The 20,603-nt window shown below is 40.4% G+C and overlaps 1 protein-coding gene across 1 annotated transcript; it reads right to left on the reverse strand.

Moving 5' to 3' along the window:
- Positions 1–583: 583 nt before the first annotated feature.
- On the reverse strand, positions 584–16,695 carry epsti1 (epithelial stromal interaction 1). Its single transcript, XM_030758322.1, has 10 exons — positions 16,425–16,695; positions 14,359–14,417; positions 14,188–14,271; positions 13,990–14,063; positions 13,372–13,455; positions 11,028–11,101; positions 9,500–9,584; positions 4,953–5,023; positions 4,363–4,565; positions 584–2,003 (listed from the first exon to the last, which is right to left on the reverse strand). The coding sequence occupies exons 1-10, from the start codon at positions 16,583–16,585 to the stop codon at positions 1,858–1,860; spliced, it is 1,041 nt and encodes a 346-aa protein (XP_030614182.1). The 5' UTR covers positions 16,586–16,695; the 3' UTR covers positions 584–1,857.
- Positions 16,696–20,603: the final 3,908 nt, after the last annotated feature.

A 20,603-nucleotide genomic window follows, 5' to 3' on the forward strand; every position in this document is an offset into this window, starting at 1 on the left:
ACCTCCCTCTCCCCAGCCACCTCCTCCAGCTCATCCAGGGGAACACTGAGGCATTCCCAGACCACTGGAGAGATATATTCTCTCCATCATGTCTTGGGTCTGCCCCAGGGCCTCCTTCCGGTAGGACACTCCCGGAAAACCTCACCCAAGAGATGCCCAGGAGGCATCTTGGTCAGATGCCTGAATCATCTTAACTGGGTCCTTTCGATGTGGACATGGTGGTGCCATGCTTCAAAAAGGATAAGCTATGGTATTTTCCACTTGTCAACAACTTGTCAATCACAACTCGGTAAGCCAATGAACAAGCCCGGTGTGCTGTGTGCTGCGAAGTGCACAACAAACTGAAATGATACTAAAGCACACCACACACCAGCAGTTGTCATTTTTGCTGCAAGTTCCATTTGGAAGGACAACAGTGAGAATGAAATGCCTGTAACTGTCAATGCAAGATCACAGACTTTGTACTAAGAATTTGGCAAAAAAATACAAAATTTGCCTACATAATTCAGTGCACTTCAATATGAAGTACCAATAATAAATGAATAATGAAATATTATTGACTTTGATTTAAATAGATGAGTTTATTTAGGGGTATACCACACAATACACATATTTTCTGGAAATTTTAATGCACGACCAACATCTTTCTACCTTTCTATGGCTAAGTGCAGAACTACTACAGTGATCTTTGATTTCTTGGTGTTCTCCAAAGGGAAGACATTTGCTCGATGACATCAACACTCTAGCACTCATCATGACTTCATGTTTTAGTAAAAGGGGATTTTCAGCCCCTCATGTTGAGAGCACCACCCTCTGTTCTTTGTTGCCTCCATCAGGTGATAACATCTGTGCTGTCCAGCTCATGGATGTTATGAGGATGACTTTTTGTGCCCCAGCAGCAGCTTGATGCCCACTGCTGTGCACAGTCTGATATAACACACTGTTGAGAAGGAAAGGGCTGAAATTGCTACAACACATGAATGTAAACAGCGAAGAACAGAGTCAACCAAAAGGCATTTTCATGCATACAACTAGACTCTGAATCTGACTCTGAACACAAACCAATAATAAAAGGCCTTTCTACAAAAAGCCTTAACCATGTGAAGTCTAAGTCATCCCTGACAATGAAAAGTAAACCCAGTCCATAACTCTAGGCTTTGGAAAAAAATAAATTAACTTCCTTGGAAAAAATGTAAGTTTTTGATGTGTGTCAGTTAGAATGGTTTTGTCCCAATTGGCACAACCTGGTAGAACAATTTCCAAAAGCCAAAAGTGACATATTCTGACAGCACTGGCTTAGATGCCGTTATCCTGCTATAGATGCACCGCACATGGCTTTGATTAGAAAACAAACAAAAAGCATCATGTATGTTGGTAGAGCTTTCTTCCATTCGCACACACTGATTTAATCAAGAGCTCCAAATATGATCTTAAGATTCTGAGTCATTGCGATGACCTTCAACCCAATTGGTAAAAAGAAGCATCAATTCTACTCAATGTCAAGACAAAACCTCAACATGACTCACTACTGAAAGCAGACAGATACATGACACCAAACACTCAATGATTAATAGTAATCAAAAACAGATCCTGAGGAGGACATACTGCTCTGTAGGTATGTTTTAATGCAGTCTAATGCATTGTAGACAGCTCTGCTTTGGATCCTCATCCAACATCAATGTAGATAACTTGTCTTTCCCAATTCTCTACCATCTGCACACTGAGTAAATATGTTCCATGTCATAAAATGTCAGACAGAATATTAAGGACAAACAGCACCTCCATTAAATCTTTCCACCATGGAAAGTTGTTGGCAAATGTTTTCTTTATGGAGAAAGAGTTAACAATACATAAAGTTTAACTGAATGTGCTGATAAGTAGTGTGTATGCCTCCTCATAATCCTTGTTACACTGCATAAGGATGTCCTCTAGGAAGCTTTTGTTGCAGTCTGGAAACCTGTTGATGAGTTTCATCAGGGCCCAGTCATACTCAGCCTCTGGGTCTGGAAAACACACAGGAAAGAAATAATACACATAAAGTCTAATTTGTTGTTCCCCTGAGACCCCTGTGGAAAGAGGGCTCTTTGATTGCCCTGACATATAATTTCACTCCTTCTCATGTGCGGCTGGAGGCCTTATCATCACATGTTTTAGTATTTTCTTTTTCAGCCAGTATGGTCGGTTTTGCAGAATATTTGCATGCATGATTGGTCAGCGGATTGGCTCTTGAGCCAATTCCCATAATGTTAATTTGCTTAGATATTTTGTTAATAATGCAGTAAAAGAAAAAGAAAGGGGGATTCTTATGTTTACAGTTATTTTTTCAGACAGCCTAGAGACTCTCCAGTCTGATCATATTAACATTTATTCCTCTCAACTCCCCCCATCATCCATGATAATGCCCTATTATCAAAGTAAAAAAGGGGCATTATCATTATTAAAACTAGCAGATTAATGACTAAAAAAGCAGAACTGTGCGTATGTCCTAACATTTATATCAAGATCCCCAATAAATCTCATTGATGGTGACACTGTAAGAGCTTACACGAGGCTGGTTTCCATTCCCATCTGTAGTAATGAATGGTTGCAGACATTCCCTAAATTAATCATTTGCATGTAAAAACAGTCTGCACCACAAATTATTGGACAGGGTAATAAAAACAAGAGCACAGATGAGGTGCACTTTCGCCAAACCATTCATTGGTAAAGTCGAGAAACGGCAACGTTTTTCATTTGATGGTCTTTGATGAGTGGGGCTGATAAATACTGAGGGACATACAGAAGAGACCATCACCCAAACAGGGTCTGGCAGAGCGGAACGACATGATCATCATGCTGATGTGCATGCAACCAAAAATCCTGTGGGATTGCAACATGCACGGCTCTATCCACAACAACATGTTCACGCCTATTTTAGCTTTAACCGCTGACTAGTGAAGTGTGGCTAGTGTTCAGACAGCAGTCAGTGAAGAATGAAAACCAATTAAGTGACAGTACAAGACACCATTTAAACCAGGAACTGTGAAGGGAATAATTTGCATTACACTGGATATTAGAAATACTGAGACAGATTCTGATACATCCTCAGCTTTTGCTTTGTCAATACAGATCCTAGATCAGTGCTTACTTTTTCCCAGATTTCTAATCTGTGTACTTTACTGTGGTCTCACTTCTGTTTATGTATAGCAAAACAAGGCCAGGGATTTTTTAAAGCACTCAAAAGAGAATATGGGATCAACTGGGTGTGCATTAGGTCAAACTCTGAGTTTTAGGAGTTCACTCCAGTGGACCACTAGGGAAGCTACTATCAACCATCCCTTCTAGGGGTGTAACTTCCAAGTCTCATTTAATACAGCATGTTAATTTTGTTGCTAAATCAAGATATACCTGACGGTATTTTTCTGTGTTCATATTCCATCAATTATGACAAGATCCCAACATCGCTGGCTGATGTGACATGACATGAAGCCATGACAGAACCTCCACCGTGTTTTACAGTAGGCTGCAGATGCTGACTGCTGTGCCTCACTCCTGAACCAAAAGTTTCAAATTAGGATGCTCTTCTTCTTCTACTTCCAAATTTAGAAGTGTTTCTAAAAATGGAAATAAACATCTTGTAATCATGAAGTATTTCAGGTCATTATAGTTATGAAATTTAGAAATATGTACTTTTTTTTACCACAATATTTTGATAATTAAAAGTGCAGTAGGTCGTCTGTTTTCTTTCTCGTGTGGTGCGGTGAACGGCAGTTATTCATATGCGTATTGTAACCAATCAGGTGCCAATCCAGACCAATTACAGAAGGTTGAGATTGCTCCTTGGCATGTCTGTCTGGCTGCAGGCCTAGAGTCTGTCAGTCTAGCCTGGTTTCAGCGCCCTCTGAGAAGCTGCCTGTCAGACTGCCAGAAGCTTAATAACAAACAGCAGAAGTTTGCGTGTGTCAAGCTGTGATGCTCGTGCCCAGTCTGCTATGTCACACATTTAATGTGTTTGATATTGTGCTTTCCCCATACTTGCTAAAGGGCAAAAGAAGGAAATACTTTCTTACTCATACTTACAGTATAGACACACACAGACATTTACCTCTCCCCCTCACAAAAACTTCAAGTTTCAGCAGGTTCTGAATGCCAGGAGCTACAGGATCACTATGTGCAGCACATAGTTTCCTACTTACATTTTTGAAGCACGTAAAGCACCCTTGATTTAACACAGACTAAACATATAGTGACAGTCCACTGAAAAAGGATGAGGTGGGCAGCTCTTGTCACATGTCTGATTTAGGCTTAGTTAACCAGTGTTGAGCCAGACTAAAAGAAAGGCGTGAGAAAGGAGGGCTATTCACACATATAGTCTCAGCTCACCGGCTTCTTGTGTCGAGCCAGAGCAGCTCTGTTCTGGATCTGGTTTCAGGTGTGACAAGGGAACTTGTCCAGTTGTCGCCTGTTGTCTAAAATCTTCAGCAGCCAAATGGGAGCATTCTGCCTCCTGAGCACTTCCGATTTTTGGCTCTGTCTCGCTCCCTCTGCCTTGATGCTCGAGTTTGTCCAAAAAGGCCGCATTCACCCTGTCAAAGCATAGTGAATTAGAAAAAATGCTTCACATGAAACTTGCAAATGTTCTGCTTTACTACTTCACATGCCTGCAGGCTCCAAATGGCAGACAGCGGGAAGTGTTTGACAGCTTTTTAAACTTCTGTACCCACTAAAATATGGTGGAGGTCGCAGCCACTTAACATCCACCAATCCCGCCAGTTTTTACTGGTTTTATTCCAAAAGGAATTAACACAACAAACTGTTCATCTTACTGAGATTGTTTTTGCATGACTAGTTTGTATTTAGCTCCAACATTTGTTCATATCAAGTGAGTCTTCCATCAAGTGGCTCAGTGCTAATTCTTCCAACATGCGTGCTTTTATGTTAACTTTAAATAAATATATAAAAGGTCTTCATACCTCTTGTGTTCCAGCTGCACTTCTCTCAGACTTTTTGGTTCCTTTGTCTGTTTGCTCTCCACATCTGTGCTCTGAGGAAAAAAAAAGATAAGTCAAATCAAAGTTTGGTCACTCAGAGTATGGTGGACAGATAGATTACGATGTCATATTCCCTCAGGAACTAAGACTGAAGAATATTATTGTAAAGGTCAATGCACTGTCAGTCGAAGAAAACATTACTCTCTCCCACTGAGGACAACGGAAACTAAATGGTGTTTTGCCTAAAATATAAATATACTAAGATATAAAAACAGCAATAAGACCAGCAGCCAGCTGCATTCATACTGAGTAGTGAGAGCCTAACTTCTTCACCACCCTGATGTTTCTCGTAGTTCTTCCAGCTGCCAAACCAGGAGGTGAGGCTGTAGGTCATAATACACTCAACGGCGCCCCCTGTAGGAGGTGGTCAAGTGGACAGTGGAAAGACCTGCCTTCCTGAGTCTCCTAAGTGGGTGGAGCTGCTGCTGGACCTTACTGAGCTTCTCCACCAGTTGCTGTGGAGTTATAGCATTAAATGTTGAACTGAAGTCAATGAAGAGGACTCTGGCAAAGGTGTCTTTATCCTCCAGGTGGGACAAGATGAGGTGGAGAGGGGTGCAGATGGCATCCTCAGTTGAACGGTTCGCATTGTAGGTAAACTGTAGGGGGTCCAAGTTGGCAGGGATGCGGGATTTTATGTGCTGCATGACAGCATTGGTGTGGGTGCCACAGGACGTAGTCTTTTGAGGCATGTGGGTACCACTGCCTGACTGAGAGAGGTGATGATGATGTTTGTGACCACATCTTTTAGCACTTCAGGACGCACCCGGGGATGTTGTCGGGCCCTTCAGCTTTGCATGGCTTAACGCTAGCAAGGACCTTCTTCACTGCAGCTGCGGACATCTGCAGGATCTGATTGGCAGTCGAAGGGGGGAGCCTCCATGCCTGCGTGGTGCAAACTGAGCAGTAAAATGGCTGATCTCCCTGGGCGTTGTGGGGCCATTGAGGCATATCTGTGGTGGGCGAGGCTTGTAGTCAGTCAGCGTGGAAGCCTTGCCAAAGCCGCCAGGTATCCCCTTTGTTAGTGAAGTGGCTGTGAAGTTCATTCTGCCTCTTTGACTCTCTAATGCCATGTGACTGGTTCCTTCTAGCCAGCGTGCATGCTGCTGATATAAATGTGTTTCTGGCTCTCAGCAGCACACCTCAGCACACATCCAGGGTTTGTCGTTGTTGTGACACTTACAGGTTTTGACCATTGTGACGACGTCAATGTAGCTGATAACTGATTCAGTGTGTTCCTCCAGTTGAAGGTTTCTGGGATGAAAACTCCAGCTTCTCAGTAAATACACACATCTCATTCATTTTCACTCTGTTTTTCTTCCCAGGAGAGTTAATGGGTCAGTGAGGGGAAGAGGGAGCACAGCCCACCTGTGTCAGCCTTCTGCTGCCATCAAAGCTTAGTATCAAATCTCCCACTCACACACAAATCACACATGTGCACCCGCCTACAAATAGAGGATATGAAGGGGAGATCAATCTGTCTATGGAGCCATTGCTGAAAGAACAACAGTTCCCAGGGTCCTGGTCAGAACCACATCAAGAAGTTTGACTTTTGCTGCTCTGCAGCCACAAGCTTTCATCTCCTAATCTGTGACGTCTATCTGACAGAGCTGCAGCCTGGGAGGATCAGGAGAGGAGAGGCAGGGGAAAGAAAGGAATAGAGAAGAGAAGAAAGAAAGCACAGCAAGAGGAGAAGAGTGGAGAAGAAAGAAAAGGACAAAAAATGAGAGATGAGACAGGAGAAGTAAAGAAACTAGTGGAAAAATAAGCAACTAAAGTAAAGGAGAAAGGCAACAAAGACAGGAGGCAAGATGAAACAATGGGAGAAAGGAGAGGAGACAAGAGCTGATGACATGATATGATGGGAGAAGATTATGTGAGATGAGAAGATAGGACGCCAGGATGAGGTGACGCTTTAGTACTGTCTGTGACCCCAGTGTCATCCGGTGAACGGTATCATCTATTTATCCTGTCAGTGTGTTTCTGTGTGTGCGTCCCACCCTAAAACAGAGACTTCTTTATTACTGTAACTGCTTTCCGTGTCTTTCTGCTCCAAAGTCTGACCTACGGTCTCTTTTTTCCCATTCGCTCTCTTTCTTGCCGCTAATTTGCCCGGTGAGAGATTTGCATCAGCGCTACAAGATTTAAAAAGAGGCAGAGAGAAAGTACAACAGTGAGAAAAGCCCACAAAGAAAACGTTTCCTCTGTTCTTTGAAGAAGCTGTGTGTGCAGTTTTAAGTGTTGTCAGTCACCACATTCTACGCTCGCAGCAGAACGCATTGTAGAGTGTCCACAGGCTGTTTCCTGCTCACTCCCTTCTCTGCTGTAACATCAGTGATGGGTGGAGAGCATGTACATTATTAGCACTGTGTCTGACTTTCTGACAGAAGCTGTCAACACTCTCCAATAAATGTAGGTCTTCTGAGCTAAGAATAACCGTAAGTTTTCACATTTAAGGCCTATGATTTACAGCAGCTTTTCATAGCAGCCATCACCCCCAGAAGGACTAAGAGTAATGGTATTTAGAGTTATTTATAACGAGAGCAAGGGATTGCCCTCGGCATCCAAAAAAAAAAAAAAAAAAAACATATGAAGAAGAAAGAAATTTTAAAAGCACGATAATTATGGGATCCCTTTTTAATTACCATTCAGAATTATGTGGTAGAAGACAACTTTAATTCTATCTCATATTGAATTAGGTAGTCCTGCTATCCCTGTGACCTGTTCAGGGTGTACCCCACCTTTTCCCTGGGATAGGATAGTGGAGCAGAAGAAAATGGATGGATGGAATCATTTAATAAATGAATGGATATAATTATTTAATTAAGGCAAAGTTTTATGTAGATTTGGAAGTTTTTAATATAATTTTTAAAAATCTGATCTCAATTCTCGTCACCTTCAAGGTAAATTTTCACAGTTTATCTTGCTTTTTTTTTTCACTTTTTATAATTAAATTTTCAGTTTTTACTGTATTATAATACTGAAATCTATATTAAAAATTGGATGTGTAATCTTATAACCTATAAATATTACATATATTTATATTTTAGCTACTAAAGGCTAATTATGGAGTTCCACAGGGTTCTGTGCTAGAACCAATTTTATTTGCACTATACATGCTTCCCTTAGGCAGTATTATTAGAAAGCATTGCATACATTTTCATTGTTATGCAGATGATACTCAGCTTTATCCATCCACGAAGCCAGATGACACACATCAATTAGTTGTCATGACATGACAACTAATTGTAATTGATGTAACTAACTAATGATGTAATTAGTTACATCAAACTGCAGGAATGTCTTAAAGACACAAAGGCCTGGATGACCTCTAATTTCCTGCTTCTAAATTCAGATAAAACTGAAGTTCTTGTACTCGGCCCCACAAATCTTAGAAACATGGTGAGCTAATTCATGCATTTTTTTACTTCCAGGCTGAACTATTGTAATTCATTATTATCAGGCTGTCCTAAAAGCTCCGTGAAAAGCCTTCAGCTGATCCAAAAAGCTGCAGCTAGAGTACTGACAGGGACTAGAAAGAGAGAGCACATTTCTCCCATATTGGCTTCTCTTCATTGGCTCCCTGTTAATTTAAAATAATTCTCCTCACATACAAGGTCTTGAATAATCAGGCCCCATCTTATCTCGAAGACCTCATAGTACAGTGTCACCCCAATAGAGCACTGCTTATACACCACTCTGCATTTAAGCATTAGTTATTATTAATTATTAATAGGGAAATTGTTTTCCATATCACATTATTAGACTGACAAGGCAAGTGATCCATTGGGGAGGAGCAGGTTTTTTTTTTTTGTTTTTTTTTTTTTTTCTAGGTACTTCTTACAGCACAAGTTATACAACCTTGTTCTGTCTTCTGCAGAAAACCTTGCAGTCATGTCATGTTATGTCTCTGTCTCTGCTCAGTGTGAACTCTGGGAAGTCCCTTGAACTTTCCTAGCCTTCCACTGCTTCCCTCCCAAGAAAACCAACATTCAGAGAGGAAGAGAGGCTGAGAAAAGACAAAAGGAAGCAGACATAAAAAAAAAAGCAAAAGAGGCTGAAAGAGGCAGACACATAATACTGACAAGCAATAAAATTAAAAACAAAACAAACAAACAAAAAAAAACTCCAAACAGACAAATCAAAACAAAAAAATTCTCTGTGTAGTTTCCTCAATCGTACTGTACTGTGTGGGCCAGACCTCTGACACGTCTAACCTCTGACCAGCGCTTACCCCCACCCAACCTACATGAGCTATAGATCCCATGTGGCCTTGGACGATGTAAATTCTACACCTAAGGGTGTTTACTCAGAAAACAATCTGCAAAGGCAGATCTAATGGTGTGAATTACCACAGCGATTCTCTGACGCCACATATACGAGACTCAGCATTGAATTGTGGGATGCATAGAGCCCATGTATATGTAAACCCGCTGCTGCAAAGCGCATGACGTGTGACACCACCTTACCCTGGATGACGTCTGCATGGCAGAGATGGAGGCTGATGAATTTGGAGCTGTCCTTTCCAACATCTGAAGAAAACTCTCCTGTGTTCTGCAATACATAAACACACTAATTTCACTGTCTTGCAGCAAACACACACACAGACACACACACACACACACACACACATAATAAGGCCTCAAGTATTCTTTTACTCCACAGACGCTCCACAAGCCTGGAAAGCTGACAGTCTGACAAAGGCTGACCAAGTTTGTTTGTCCCTGTCTGACACTGTCCCGCCTGTTCACAGAGCATCTGATCTGGTATGCTGTCTCCATTAGCCCCATTTCTAAATATCTTCATTGTTTCTTCAGTTTTGAACACTGGTTTGCTGTCTCCTGTTTTTGTTTACCTTGTAAGGAAGTCAGAGATGCCACTTAAGAGGCAATTTCCTTTGGAGTCAGCCAAGGATTATGTTCCAGTAACCTCATGGCCATTGGAGTAATTGATTTAAGGTGGTTAGACAAAATGGAATGAGGCCCTTGTACTTACAGTAGACACTCATTATTCTGCCTATAGTCAATATAATATTCTGACTTTTTAAAAAGAGCACAGCAAAGTTTTTCTGTTTTCCTCACCTTTAATTTATAATACATATTTTGAAATGAAAATATATCCTGAAGTCGTGGTAGGAAACATGTTGAGCAAAATAATCTATAATAACCTTACAACACATTGTAATTCAAGATGCCCAAGAGGACGTTAGACTCCTTTTCAGAGTGAAAAAATTCACATTGCATGTAAAATGTGGTGATGCAGTGGGTTAAACAAGGCCTTTCACTTGGGAGTCTGGGGTTTAAATCCCATACGAAGCCAAAGGTTTGCACTGGCTTATAAGGCACATGCATAGGTCTGTGATATCATTCTAATAATAATGATATCACAGCCTCATGACCTCAGTGACTATTGGCTAAAAACTGGTCAGTGGTCCTCTTCAGCTATGTAGGCAGAATGTAAACTATTACGCATGAAAAGTGTGTGCATGATACAAATAACATTTTGACTGTTATGAGTACACCATCTGGGTACTTATGATACACTGGACGTAGCTGTACTTTTCATACTGAATGCATTCATGCACTCAAAATGCCAAATGTAAATAAGGAAGTGTGCAATCTGTCACTTCATATTAGTTTCACTTCATATTATTGCATATTAAGGCTGCATTCTTTGAGGCAGGGGCTCAGCCAAAGTACTAACAACTACACAGACATTAACATGAGAAGCTCACACGGCACTACTAGCTCATAACCATGCTGGACACCTGCTTTCCACTGAGGTCAGGTCCTGCTTTGGTGCATGCTCTGTGTCATGTCATAGTTTACTGGGACACTTAGGAAATAAGCCATCATTATGCCCCTCTCTTCTTTTGATATCTGATGCTGCATCTGACTGAGATCCAAAGAAAGAACACAACACTGCACACAAAACAAAACAAAACAATACTGCAAGGTGACAGTGATGAGACCCAAGTGAACCTGATCCAGGGCTAACCTGAGGCGATCCGGCTCGAGCTCCTCCCTCCTCCTCTGATACTCCCGGTGCTTCCTCTCATCTAGGAGCTCAGCCTGCAATACACAGTCAGCAGTCACGCTACAAACCTGCTTTCCCTTAAATGCACAAGTGACATTGATCAAAGTGACTAATGGAAGTCATTAAATTACAGCATATGCCATATGGACTGCAATATTTGTGCAGTCAAATGCTACTCGTGCCTGTCGCATAGAGCCATGATATTTTAACAGTAAACACCGTTGTGCTATCTGTGAAGAAGCATGATTTCTGCAGTGTTAAAGCTATAAGTCAAAGAATTGGAATGGAAATCACTGTTTCAGATAAAGAGGGTGTGAGGGTGCAGAGACAGGGATAAAATGTAGTGTGCTCAGTTTTTGTGGCATAAACACTTCATAATTCTTTGCTTTGTGTTTAAGTGCAAAGGAATGCTAAAGTGTCTCAGGATGGGTTTATGTGACCCACAGGTATCTTGTTGGATCTTATATGTACTCTAACAAGTGGCTGCTTCACATGTATGCATTTATTTACTGGATTGCCAATACATTCCTGTGACCTCACAGAGGTCATGGCACAACAGAAAAAGAGCTGTGGAATACCGGTTTGGTCTTTGGCATTAATCAGCCTTCCGCATGGCTGTATGACAGCTATTGGAACGACAGCAGAGCCAAACGTGGAGTAGAACATGTCTGTCAACAGAGTGAGGAACTGTCTTTGGCGGCAGAAAACCCCAAAGCCCATTAATCTGTTAGTTCTCATAGCTTTAGTGCCAAGTGTGTGAGGGGAAACTCTTGCTACAGCTCATGCTGATGCTTGTCACTACTGACATCTACAGGCTGAACATGATATCACTCCTAACTGAGAGAAGGAAAAATTTGTTCCATGCAGTGGCTTCATAAGCTTCTTAGCAGTGACAAAATAATAATAATGATAATAAACATGTTGTGATCCTCACCAGTGAGGTTATATGACTGGTTTAGTTATCTGTCTGCTGGTAGGATTTGCATAAGAACTTAGCTAACTTAGCAGGGATTAAATTTTTGGGGTGATCCTTCTGGATCAAGGGACTCAGTTCATACGTGTGGACAGAATTATGAGCTTTGGTAGAAAAACCCAACTCTCTGCATGCTCTAGTTTATGATGGGTTCTGGTTGTGTGTGCATCTGTTGTCTTAGACTGCGCTGAAATTACAGCGCCGCTGTGGAAGATAGGCTCAGCCTTGTATTCATTAGATCTGGACAGCCTAATATAATCTAATCCACTCATCCATCTAATCCACTAAAAAAACTTACTTTTAAGATTCCTTTAATATTCAGTTTTTCTTGATGCTGCTCTAACCCTAACCCTAACCCTTAACCACATAACCCTAACCTTTACCCAATCCCATATTTTGGAGAAATGCAAAAAGGACTATTTTTTGGAAACAATTTACATATATATAGCTTTTGTAAATAGTGTTTGAGGCTTCTTAATTAGAATGCTTTTTTGGTACCATTATTAGTAACACCTAGCAGAAAAATAAAAACACATTTTGGCAGTCTAGGATTAAGGTTATGGTAACTGTCAATAACTTTGACCTCCCAGAAATGAAGGCGTGGGCAGCACGATGGTGTGATAGCCCTAAAAGCAAGAAGGTTCTGGATTCATACCTGGCCTCGTCAGATGGGGCCTGTCTGTTTGGAGTTTGCATGTTCTCTCTCCCTGCTGTCCAAAGACACGCATGCTAGGGTTCATTACTGACTCTAAATTGGTGATATGTAAGAGTGTTGTAGTGTATTAGCCCAATGATGGACAGCACCCTGTCTAATGTACCCTGGGATACATGAGGCAGAATGTTCCATCCATCCTCTTCCACTTATCTTGTTCAGGGTTGCGGGGGGGCTGGAGCCTATCCCAGCTGACATAAGGCAAGAGGCAGGGGACAACCTGTACAGGTCGCCAGGGCTAACACAGAGAGACAAACAACCTTTCACACTCACACCTATGGGCAATTTAGAGTTTCCAGTTAACCTAACCCCAGTAACTGCATGTCTTTGGACCGTGGGAGGAAACCCACACAGACACGGGGAGAACACGCAAACTCCACACAGTGAGAGGCCCAGGCCAGGGTGGAATCAAACCCAGAGCTTCTAGATGTCACTCAAGCTGTGAGGCAGCAGTGCTAACCAGTACGCCACCGTGCTTGGAGGCAGAATGCTTCAATATTTTGAAGCACTGAAATATGAATGGAACACGGTAGAGCTGGATTTCGTTTTTAGCACGACAAATTAAAGACTAAAAGACCTTAAGTCAGTACAGACCCATGATCTTTTGATCTTGTGCTTACCTTCTTCCTCTGTATGTTTTTCTTCTCCTGCAACTTCTCCTCCTCTTCCTGCTTCCTCCTCTTGTCATCCTCTGCTTTTTTAATCTTGAAAAAAAAAAAACATGTCAAATGAAATATTTCTTTGCACTAAACCATCATGAACAGGAAAAGGCACAAGCTAAGATAGAAATCCATTATGGCATCTTAAACATGACGTTTTCGTAACAGAGCGCTATCGTAGGTCCTTCCTTCCTGCTGCTGTCAGACTCTACAACCAGCACTGACCCACAGCACACTGTTTACCTTTTTACTCATTCACCCAAACTAAACAAGTTCAATAATTATTCACTTTTATTAATGTATATAAATGGGTATTTTTTTTACTAATGTATATAAATGTGTATAGTGTGTAGAGTATTCTAGTATTCTTCTATCAGATTTTATATATTATTTATTCTTGTATTTGTGTTTTCTTCTGTGTTTTCTTGTATTTGTCCCTTTGCTGTTGCAACACTAAATTTCCCACATTGTGGGCCAAATAAAGGATGATCTTATCTTAACTTGCTTGAATACTATCTGCAATGTATTTTGCACAGAAAGTAAATGGATGATTTCTGGAGTAAATAACTTAAGATGCACCTTCTTCTGCAGCTTCGTGGAATATAACTCTGTTTGCTGTCTTTGCCTGACTTCAACCAATGTGACATCACCACCTGGAGAAATCATCAGAATGCAAAATGTGAGTAAGTGAGGATATTAAAGTAAGAATAGTGTAGAAGACGATTCGCTCAGTGGTGAAAGTGGCAGAGAGTAAGGAGAATTTCCGTGTTGGTTTACCAAGCCTCTCTGGATTCAGGTGCACAGAGGAGACTCTCTGTGTCTCTTTCCATCTGTTAAGAGCCTCCTCTTCTTTTTGAGCCACTGCAGGGACAACAACAACAACAAAACCTCACTTGGAGAGAAATTTCTAACATGTGAAAATCAAACTCATACTGGTGTCATAATTACTTGTTTTTATCTCGCTCCGCTTAGATTCATTTGGTGGAATCATGGTGTATCCATCTGAGCTGAAACAAGAGCAGAGACTCAGTGTTACTGCTGGCATGAAGCCGGGATAAGCACTGTGTAAATCTGAAGTACTTCTGCTGTAGAATCTGTCATTTGTTTACTTATAATCAGGTTTTTTTTTTAGATTTTTGAGAGTATTCAGATGAAGTTGTAGCTTGAGCTCTGCTAAGAAATTTGTTAAACTTGTTTAGGGTGAAAAATCCCACCTTATTCCTACACTTCAAGTTATGTGGCTGAAAAAAATGACTGCACAGAATGAATCAGTAAAGGGCTAAAATGTGAAATAAAATAAATGAAATGCAATAAAACAGCAATTATATGGACAAAGATTATAAATAAGGTATTTCCAAGTACAGTTTGGGTATCTTTTTGCCACTAGCATGGGACAATTTGTAGTATTACACTGCCCTAGAAATTATTAATTAGATTATTAATTAGATTTACTGCTAGACTGTACAGAACACAGTGAGAGAAAGTATTTTTTCTGCCTCTCGTCCTATGACAGCTGGTTAGTTTGGATCTCTGACCTCTTCTTCAAGGTCAAATAAGGTCAAACTTTCATAAAATGTCTTTTATATTTAAAACTATGCTTAAAATTCCTTTGTTTTGCTTTGGAAGCATTTAGGAAATGATTCTGGTACATGGGGATGCCAAACATCACGTTATAGTTTACATCCAAATATCATGTCACATTTGACCTCTGACCTCACTTTGACATTTCACATCTGCCTTTCTTTCAAGTTGATCCCAAACTGTGTTCAATCCTTAAAGAAAGTGTTGTTGAGAGACAGAGACAGAGACAGAGCTGCCTAGTTAGAAATATACTAAAGTATAATATTAAATGTAAGGCAAACATAATATTCCCTTATAACGAAATACTGCCCAGAGAGTGAGCTGCAGGTGGAGGTTTGTGCATGCCATTATTAAAATCCACATTTGCCTCTAAGATTCAGAGCATTTTTGCACCATGTAAGTAAAGTAACATCAGACTGCACAGTTGAGCTGCCCAGGGTGCTGCCAGTCAAAGTGAAAAACATTTCTATATATACAGTATGTGTATTGTTAACCTTCTAAAAGACAGTATTTGTAGATAACATGTAGCTTAGGCCTGCACTGCCCTAGCTAAAAAGCTAAAGCTAAGCTCAAACTTATATAACTAGTAAAAATTAGCATGCTAGCCATCCACAAAACTGATGCTACCCAACTTTAATTTGTGCTGTAGATACAAAAATGTCTATCATTAGCTAAAAGTACTGCATACATTTAGCTGAACATTATTCAAGTGAATATTATATCCAATAGTTACTTGAGGAATTTCATTTTGAAGTTCATCATACTTCTGCTCATCTATATTTTACATATTATTGCAAATAAGAATTAGCTTACAGTGCTGTTTTGGCTGGATTTTTGTAGTTTGGGGGCTTTAGTACTGAAGCATTTTAAAAAGCTGTATGTTCTAAACAACTTGTTCTTTGTTTAGAAACAAAGAATAAAAGCTCTAACAGTCTAAGTTTAATATCCAATGATAAATAAAACCCATTGTAAAGCTAATGTGATGCTGCTTTCGTGTTACAAGGTAAATTGCAGCTGCTGTTGCTTTCTAATATCCGGTTGCCTTTCTAATATTGAAGCCAAATCACAAACTTTATCCATGTGATTCCTTTCTGTTTATTCAAGAAATCATTACAGATTATACTTTGTTAAAACGCCTGCTTATAAAATGATTCAGACTGTGTTTGTACAAAGAAGCTGGGATTTCCGAAGAACCCTGAAGGCATCGTTTCGCTCTCCGATTCCGTGAAACGAAAGTGAAAGTCAGACCTGCAGGAAAACACAAATCTACTCAGATAAACACAATGTAACACAAATCGATCACATGACATGCACAGGGGAACTGTGACTGGTTAAAACGGCCCCTTCTGTGCATCTATAACTGAGAACATGACCTGTGTTTATTTCAGTTTTCAGATAATATTCTTGGTTTAACAGTACAAAATGGCACTTACTACCGCGGCTGTCTGGCTGCCACTTGTGGATTTCCCTGAACATTTGGATTCGGAAGAGTTTCATCCTGTCCATACGCATCTGATGCGCTGCCTCTCGGGTGTCCAGTGTTGTTGTTTCCCCCGGAGTTCCTTGTGTGTCTTTGGTTGTGATAAGAATCCATCGTGTAGCCTCGGAGAAACTGTCTGACTGAGGGCAGATAGGGTGTGGGCACCTGTTAATGTTCTTCTATTCTAAGCTCAGTTTTACTTTCCAAAGATAGTGAAACCAGGCTACAGCAGTCCACAGCAGAGTGGGAGGATTTTAATGCAACAGCGCCACCTGCTGAGGAACAAAGGCAAAGGACACTTTAAACAGGTCCGATCTCAGTGAGTAGGACATCAGACTACTACAACAACTAGAGTGCTTCTATGTACTCTGAATACTGAATATCAATGCAGCATTTATACAATAATTATGAACTTTAAACTTGTTCACAACTTAAACATATAACCACAGCATTTACAAGATGACATTCATATGAACAAAATTCTCACCCTTTTTTCGTCTTTATGATCCGATCAAATGCAAAGATTTAACACGCCTAAATGAAATCCCTCCTCCACTTCGCACTGTTTGACTGCTTTGCCATTATTTCAATATTAAAATAACAAATCAGATCAAATTCCAACAGCAAAAATGGTGTCAGTTTAAAAACAATCAATATTCCACCAGAGCAGATTTCTATTAGAAAACAATCTGCTATGATGACGGACTGTTTCTGCTTTCGTCTGAGGCAAGTTGCCATGCTTTCTTTCTCATACCTGCAAATCTCCGGGCAGGGAAGGAGGCGACCCTGTCACATTTACTGAGATATAAATAATAATAATGTACTGAACATTTTGTAGTAAGCTTTTCTGATGACAAAATATGCAAAGTTATTAAGAAGTAACTTACATCTTACAAACTGTCCTTCTTCCAAAAATTCCTGATGACTACTGTAATTCAAACCTGACACCGGCAATATTTTTCCTCCACTCTCCAGTGGAGTGTCACAGCTCTATTATGGCACAGAAAGTGTCCATGAAACGATGTTGCTCAACGGTGGCGACCCAGTGAGCTCATTAATGATAAGATAAGAAATCCCTTTATTGGTCCCACAGTGGGGAAATTTCAATGTAGCAGCGGCAAAGTATTGTACAGGACACAATAAGATAAAGTATAAACACAATAAGAAAGTATAAAAGATAGAATAAATAAGAAAATATAAAAAATACAGGCGGTAGGGTATAAAGAATGATAAAAAAAATCTGATAAAAACTGTATACACTATGTACAGTATAGACAATATGATCAGTGGAGATGATGTGTACATAGTAGACACAAAAATAGACACTCTTATGTCTGGGAGCAGCGCTGGTTAAAAAGTGTGAGTGCTGCATGGAGGGAAGACCTCCCTCAAACATTCGGGGTGCAGCAGCCTGTCACTGATGGAGCTCCTCAAAGCTGTCACAGTGTCACGCATGGGGTGGGAGTCGTTTGACAACATGGAGCACGGCCTTGCCTCCTCTCTGTCACCACCTCCACAGTGTCCAGGGAGCAGCCCAGGACAGAGCTGGCCTTATTGATGAGCCTATCGAGTCTCTTCCTGTCAGGAGCTGTTCTACTGCTCCCCCCAGAACTGTAGAAACGGGCTGATGCCACAACAGAATCATGGCAGGGTGTGTTTTTTATTTGTGAAGGAAGACACCTGAAACACTTCAATTAAAAAATAATGACATTTAATCCATTAAAGAATCAGAAGATATCACATGTACACGTGGGCAAATCTTGTTCTGGGAGACACGAGCCTTCCCTGCCAGCTGCCTGTGCTCCCTCCCCAGAAGAGCGCTGCTCTAAGCTAAACATAACAACTTTATACTACAAGCACTATCAATTCAAAAACAGATGGAGAGAGCTGTGGTTTAGACTTGGCCTTCTCAGATTGGTTCATCCACTGGTTGGTTCCAGCATTACAACATAAGCCTCTCCAATCAGCAATAAAAGCTCTATAAGACACACACACACACACACACACCTTCCCCTCTCACACAGATGTTTTGGGAAAACCTTTAAGGATAAGATAAACATATTCTTCTCCGAGACCGAGATGGTCAGAAATAAGATAAACATATCACCCAAAGGCCGTGAAGTTGGTCTGCCAATGTCTATCTGTCTAATGTATTATTTAATTGTCTATTATTTGCTTCAGCCACTGTTTATTAATTCATTTACTGGAGTTTACTTTTAAACATTTGTCATTTTATTCATTGGGTTAAAAAATAAAACCCAAACAACTCCCTTCTTTTTCACACCTTTCAGGTGTGAAACCAATTTAATACCACCCCTGTTATCAACTTATTGATCAAAAACTTTTAAGAACAATAATGGCATGATTATAATATAATTCTAAGCACAATAATTAATTTCAACACAGACATGCTCCAAACTGTGAGTCACTGTGTTCTTGTTATCGACAGTATGTTTATCTTACCAAGGTCAGCGCACATGACTGAGGGCAGACAGACAGCTTCACTCAGCTCAGAGGAGCCCCCCCCCCCCTGTTTTTTTTGCAATTAAGCATAAAGAAGCATATAACAAGCATTTAAAAGCATAATTATTATAAGCACTCATATTTTCCAAAATCACCCTCCTTTTCTGTAAATTAAAACCAAACAAAATGCCAAGCAACTAAACTAAAGCACAAAATCATGATTATTCTGCAAGCATAACTCAGAATATATCTGGTTAAAGCACATTACATGAGATAATTATTCATTATCACACTTTCAGCAATTAGCATTTATTTGCTAAATAATTGATAATTGATAATAATTCCTGTCATTACAGGTTCAAACCCTTTTTCTTTTTGTCTTTTCCTAGAATTAGTCGTCTAATTCTTACAGTAACTGCAATAAAGACTAAAAGAGAAAATTTAGAATTTGTCCATCTGATTTCCCCAAACATTTTCTCATCATTAAAGATACAAGATTTATTTATTCATTTATTTCTGAGTTCTCTGCTAATTTTTGACAGTGTAGAAAACTGAACTGCTAAGGTTAAGTATTATTTAGACTGAGTGAACAACACAAGAAAACTTTTTAAAAAGTTCTCAGGAGTGCCCCCTGCACCCTAGTCTGGACCTCAGTCTCCTGAGCAGGTAGAGTCTGCTCTGACCTTTCTTATAAAGTGCAGTGGTGTTGTCTGACCAGTGCAATTTATTGTTCAGGTGAACACCCAGGCACTTATAGGATGTGACTCTATCAATGTCCCTTCCCAGGATGTTCACCGGTGTGGAGGGAGTGTGCTTGTGCCTGTGGAAATCCACCATCAGCTCTTTGGTTCCTCCTGCATTGATCATTGCATTGATGTCATTATTCTGTCCAGCGAGGACTTCAAATGAGACATAAGGGGAGGTCAGTCTCTCTCTCTCCTTCCACAGGTCTGCAGATCCTGCTTTAAGCCATAATATTTGTGTTTTGATGACAGTGGTTCATCATTGAAGTGAAGACAATATGGCAGAAATACATTATGCTCTCTCTTTTTAGTCCCTGTCAGTGCTCTAGCTTCAGCATCAGCTGAAGGCTTTTCAGGGAGCTTTTAGGACAGCCTGATAATAATGAATCACAGTAGTCCAGCCAAGTAATAAATGGAGGAATCAGCTTTTCAGCATCACTCTGAGAAAGGATGTTTCTAATTTTAGAAATATTGTGCAGATGCAAGAAGGCAGTCCTACATATTTGTTTAATATGTGCATTGAAGGACAAATCCTGGTCAAAAATGACTTCACGATTTCTCACAGTGTTACTGGAGGCCAAAGTAATGCCATCCAGAGTAAGTATACCCCAGACTAAGTAAGTGTACCCCCAGTAAGAAGTGATCCACCTACGTAATAGAGGCTTTGGGCTGATTCAACTTTACTGAACACAAACTGTTCTGTTTGTCTCAGGTCATTGTTTTATGCAGCAGCTCCATCTGCTGTTCAAATCAAGAACTACATATGAAATTTAACATTCAGCGTCAGACGCCCCTCCATGTTCACTGCTCTGTGTAATTTGTTGTTAAGGCCATCAGACATTATTGATTACTGACGCTCAGTTATTTTTTTATTTGATATTTGTTAAGGTAAGCAGCTGCCAACAATCCCAGTAGCATGCTGGTCA

Source organism: Archocentrus centrarchus, chromosome 21 (assembly GCF_007364275.1).
Source record: "Archocentrus centrarchus isolate MPI-CPG fArcCen1 chromosome 21, fArcCen1, whole genome shotgun sequence".
In the NCBI taxonomy this organism is placed as follows: domain Eukaryota; kingdom Metazoa; phylum Chordata; class Actinopteri; order Cichliformes; family Cichlidae; genus Archocentrus; species Archocentrus centrarchus.

What these genes read in the sequence shown, in the direction of transcription:
- epsti1 (XM_030758322.1), bottom strand. Translation starts at nt 16,585, where the DNA reads ATGGATTCTTATCACAACCAAAGACACACAAGGAACTCCGGGGGAAAC. An exon ending in CCTGAATCCAGAGAGGCTTG is followed by an intron (nt 14,064 to 14,187) that starts GTAAACCAACAC and finishes TGATTTCTCCAG; the next exon opens with GTGGTGATGTCACATTGGTT. An exon ending in GTGCAGCTGGAACACAAGAG is followed by an intron (nt 4,566 to 4,952) that starts GTATGAAGACCT and finishes ATGCTTTGACAG; the next exon opens with GGTGAATGCGGCCTTTTTGG.